This window comes from Portunus trituberculatus, chromosome 17 (genome assembly GCF_017591435.1).
Source record: "Portunus trituberculatus isolate SZX2019 chromosome 17, ASM1759143v1, whole genome shotgun sequence".
NCBI lineage: Eukaryota > Metazoa > Arthropoda > Malacostraca > Decapoda > Portunidae > Portunus > Portunus trituberculatus.
The window spans coordinates 26,615,025-26,620,024 of NC_059271.1; the positions used below are offsets into that span (position 1 = coordinate 26,615,025).

General features: G+C 36.0%; 1 protein-coding gene across 2 annotated transcripts in view; it reads left to right on the plus strand.

Moving 5' to 3' along the window:
- The first annotated feature begins 789 nt into the window (after positions 1 to 789).
- Positions 790 to 5,000, plus strand: part of LOC123505072 (protein Aster-C-like) — an 8,470-nt gene continuing 4,259 nt past the window's right edge. Inside the window, exons 1-3 of one of the 2 annotated variants that reach the window (XM_045256105.1) lie at positions 790 to 913; positions 2,606 to 2,795; positions 4,656 to 4,811. In XM_045256105.1, the coding sequence (XP_045112040.1) occupies positions 899 to 913; positions 2,606 to 2,795; positions 4,656 to 4,811 (361 nt within the window). In that variant the 5' untranslated portion in view covers positions 790 to 898. The other variant, XM_045256107.1, reaches the window with a different exon arrangement.

The following is a 5,000-nucleotide window of genomic DNA, read 5'->3' on the forward strand; positions in this document are numbered from 1 at the left end:
TACCCTCAGTGGCAAGCATTCGTTCAGATGGTAATTTGTGACAGCGACACAAAAGCGCTACAGTTATTCCTTTGTTCTCTATATACCACGTTATAGTGAATAAAAATTAGCATTATCTCCTTATCCTAGCAGGCACAATGACTGATATAACAGTTGTCCTTTAGTAAATATGTATAGTTTTGCTGAATTTTCTTATTGCATAAGAAGTCAATGGACATAAGAAAAACAACTCATATGAAATATATCAACAAACAAGTAGGCAGAAATAATTACGCGTACTGAAATATGTATACTGCTTAAGGGTGAGTGCAAAGAGAAAGCAGATTACCTGGCACGCTGGTTTTCAGCGCTGATCAGCGCCGGAAACCAACGCGATTAAATGTTCACAAAAGACGCGGGTAAACAGCTCCAACCCGCTCGGTGAGCGATAGGGATAGAAGCTGTATTTGTCATAATGATAATGATAATAACAATGATGATAATAATAATGATGACAACAATTATGATAATAATAGTAGTAGCAGTAATAATGATAATGATAATAATAATAATAATAATAATAATAATAATAATAATAATAATTATAATAATAATAATAATAGTAACAATGATAATAATAATAATAATAATAATAATAATAATAATAATAATAATAATAATGATAATAATAATGATAGTAACAATAGTAGTAATGATAACAATAGTAATAGTAACATGCTTTCTCTGTGTACGCATCCTTAGTCATCAAGCTGCTTCATACCATCTCATGCTGTTCCTGTGACACAAGAAGGGCAGTGTCGCGGCACTATGTTTCTTATCAGTTTGAGCGATGAGATAAGAGAAGCAGCAGGGCCATTGGCTTACTCTCGGATCAGTGTTCAGCTGTTCAGGCCAAGTCATGAAGCTCGAGAAGGTGAGGAAGTTTAGACAGTTGAGAAAAGACTACTACTCTCCAAGCAAACCTCTATGTGCCGGTTGTCAGTGTTACACTGTTGTCTGTGGGACTGTTGGTAGAGTTCCTGTAGCATCTTGGTGGTAGTGGAGTGTTGCTGGTGTGGTCCAACATTTCAGTGATGTGTTGAGTAAACGTTGACATGCGAGTGAGCATGTACGACTGTTAACTATGAAATAACCTTTGCCTAAAAGTTATACGTGTGCAATGAAACACTGAGGAACTTCATCTGTACCAAATCGTGAACGGTAAGATAGATAGATAAACAGATAGTATATATATATATATATATATATATATATATATATATATATATATATATATATATATATATATATATATATATATATATATATATATATATATATATATATATATATATATATATATATATATATATATATATATATATATATATATATATATATATATATATATATATATATATATATATATATATATATATATATATATATATATATATATATATGAGAGAGAGAGAGAGAGAGAGAGTAAACTATGCTTTTGTTAAATCACACACACACACACACACACACACACACACACACACACACACACACACACACACACACACGATTTATAATATTTATAACCATCAGGAATTTTAAATGACATGAGCGTCAAGACTGAGAATTGCCGTCTTGTTTATTTATTATTTTGTATTCTTGCATTTTTTGTGTGTCTTTCTGTTTGCTCTTCATATCATTTGGATTTTTATGCTGATATTTTTTTCATTATCTACACTATCAATCTTATTTTTTTCCGTGTTTTTATTAAGGTTTTAAAATTTTGTATTCAATGTTATGCCATTAGTATGACTACTACTTAATTTATATTGTTTCCCCAAGCTGAAGTATTTTATCTTTTTCCTTATCCGGTAGATATTCTCTTGTAAATGATCTTCTACTTGAAAACATTTAGCTAACAAAGACTGGCCCTAATCCAACACCTAAGATGAATGAAATATTTTTGGGGGTCCGTTAATAAAAAGATCCAAAATGTTCCAGATGTCTCATATGTTTCGAATTCTTTAAATTCATGATGTTCCTCAGGAGTCTAAGCCTATACTTCTTTTAGTTAAGTGCAGTTAACTAAATTCACCATTTTCTCAACTCTGTAACATTCTCAGGTATTCTTTGTAATGCTCCGTTTCTTGGTGATTTCCTCCATCATTTACATAGAACTTCTCCTCATATTGATGTTACCAGTATAATACACAAGATCCACAGGTAAGGTTGACGCTCTTATGTAATTAACCTTACATCATTTGTGTTGTGGCTTCCTCTACATATTTCTTTTTTTTTCAAGTGAATCATTTTAAGATACCATGAGCCAGAGACCACAGACAAGTCTCGCATTATTCGGTCCACCAGTAACTCCTGGTGAGTTTGTCAGAATGCCTTTGCTGTGCCATTATCAGTTTCATCATTGTTACATCACCTCTTTCCTGGTGCGTTTATTATATACATATGTGAGTGTTGCAGGACTTGTTTGTGTGATTACTGCTAATGTGTTACGAACTGTAAATGTTGCTACCACAACAGCTCTTTCTAAATATAATATTAGTTGTCACAGCCTGTCTTTGCATATACAAAAGTTGTTTATGAAAGCTGAACATTGTGTTTGGTGCAGATGCAGAGCAACAGCTTCAGTGTAAAGGAAGAGAAGGGTCCTGCCTTCACTAGACTCAGCGGAAGCATGTATGAGAGTCATCTGTCTGTGTACGCCGCCTCAGAGCACCAGCAAGTGTCACGTGACAACTCCACGGAAAGCGAGGAGCCCCCGCCCACACCGAAGTCGCCCCCGCCGCCCCTCAACAATGGTGGGACTCTTTGCTGTACCACACCTACTGCCTGTGTCCTGTGTACCGTACGGTGTTGTTGTTGCTGTTGTTGTAATAGGAATAGTGTATATGTGAGAGGTGAAACACTCAGAATTGATAACGCCATCTAATCATAACTCATCATTTTATCACTTACGCGCTGGTATGTTGGGTGATGTGAAATAATATCTTATAAGGGAGTGTACCGTACAAGTGCTGTTGAAAATAAATAATTTGTCAGAGATGTGTTGGCAACACTGAAAGTGGACAGATGACGATGAACAAAAGCTTGTTTCTATTTCTTATGGGATGCCGCACGTGAAAAGATTATTTTTTTATTTTTATTTTTGTGGCATCCGATGTAATTACAGACATTCACATCAATGTTTCATAACCTTGAATATGGCGTGATCCTGTTTGTAAGATACTGAATAATAGGCTTATGTACTTAGCAATTATCCAACATTATTGCTGGATAGAAGAGCTATAGAGACTTTTCCGCATCATGAAGGGTGTAGCGTACACAGATTTATTCCATATTTAGTTTTTATTTACATATAGGAAAAAAATGTAAGTATCAGATGTACATAATACTCGTTCTTGGCGAAATATACAGTAAGGGTGATGTGGGGCTGTATTTCGTTTTATTAGTTGAAACATATTACCAAAAATTCAGTTTTAAATCTTAAAGGTAAAGCTATGAGTCAGAAATGTCGCTCAGGGAATTGGCTACACACACCATTGTCAAGCTTAGTCATCCCCTGTCCTTATTTAACATGAAATGAAGTAGTGATACAAAAAATGATTACAACTAGCTGTTCACCACTGTTCTGATAGTAACATAATATAAGATGTATATTTGTTTTATTTCACACACCAAAATCTTATTCATGATGCTTTTCATTATAAAATTATAAATACTTTATAAGTCTTTAGTTACCACATTCCCTGACGAATGTTTCTGACCCACAATCTTACCTGCAAGGCTTAAACCCGATTTTTCAGAATATTTTGCCACTGACAGTGCGGTCTAAGCCTCTAACCCCCAACATCTACAGTCGGCCCCTTACTTGATGAAACAGTTTTCTTATCTATGTCTATAAAAAAGTGACTAGTCATACTTTTTCATAGGCAGCTGTCATTGTGTGTGTGTGTGTGTGTGTGTGTGTGTGTGTGTGTGTGTGTGTGTGTTACACTGTATATACTTCCCTGAGAGAGAGAGAGAGAGAGAGAGAGAGAGAGAGAGAGAGAGAGATTCAAGGTCGTCTTGGTCACTCAACCATCCTTCTCATTACGGAGCGAGTTCAGAACTTATATACCGATCTTCTGGTAGGACTGAGCCCACACCATACTCCAAACACTTGAAAAGCAAGGCCTTAATCCCTCGAATTACATCCCTTACCTATTTACTGCTAGGCGAACAGGAGCTACACATTAAGAAGCTTGCACATTTACCTAGAGAGAGAGAGAGAGAGAGAGAGAGAGAGAGAGAGAGAGAGAGAGAGTGTATATGAATGTTCAGATCTTGTCCTATCCCTGAAACACACAATACCACAAATGTCTGTAGAGACACATGAGAGATATCTTCATGTCCTCACCATGTGAATGCTCTTGATCTGTGTTCAACTCGCAGTCGCCACTTTCTTGCAGTTTGTCTAACTTCCCTTTAATTAAATTATCTTTTATTGCTGGGAGTAAACGAACCAAACTAAACTAATAGAAGCCTTGCAGGTTTATGTTTTCTTACTAAATAAAACTAGGATATAAGTTATCATGAATAGTAATACACGCATCTAAAGACAACGATTCAATAGTAAAGCATTGTAATGGATTTTTTTTTCCTGTATACTGCATGTTCAGCTGTGGTGGTGGGCAGCGGGTGTCCCCAGGAGAACCAGCACCAAGGGAAGGAGCTGCTCTACACGGTGGTGGCGCTGCCCATCGACATGGTATTCAATCTCCTCTTCGTGCAGGAACACTTCATGACTGATGTCTATACCATAAAGAAGACATACGGTCAGTGTTGCTGGTATAGCTACTGTACACTGGACTCTACCCCTCACTCTCTCTCTCTCTCTCTCTCTCTCTCTGTTTTAGGAGGATACTATTTTTTCTGTGTGTCCAATTAGACTAAGTATAAGGCTATTCATTCTTAAGAGATCAGTCGAAAACTTTCTTTTCCAGCACATCGAACCTTACAATTAA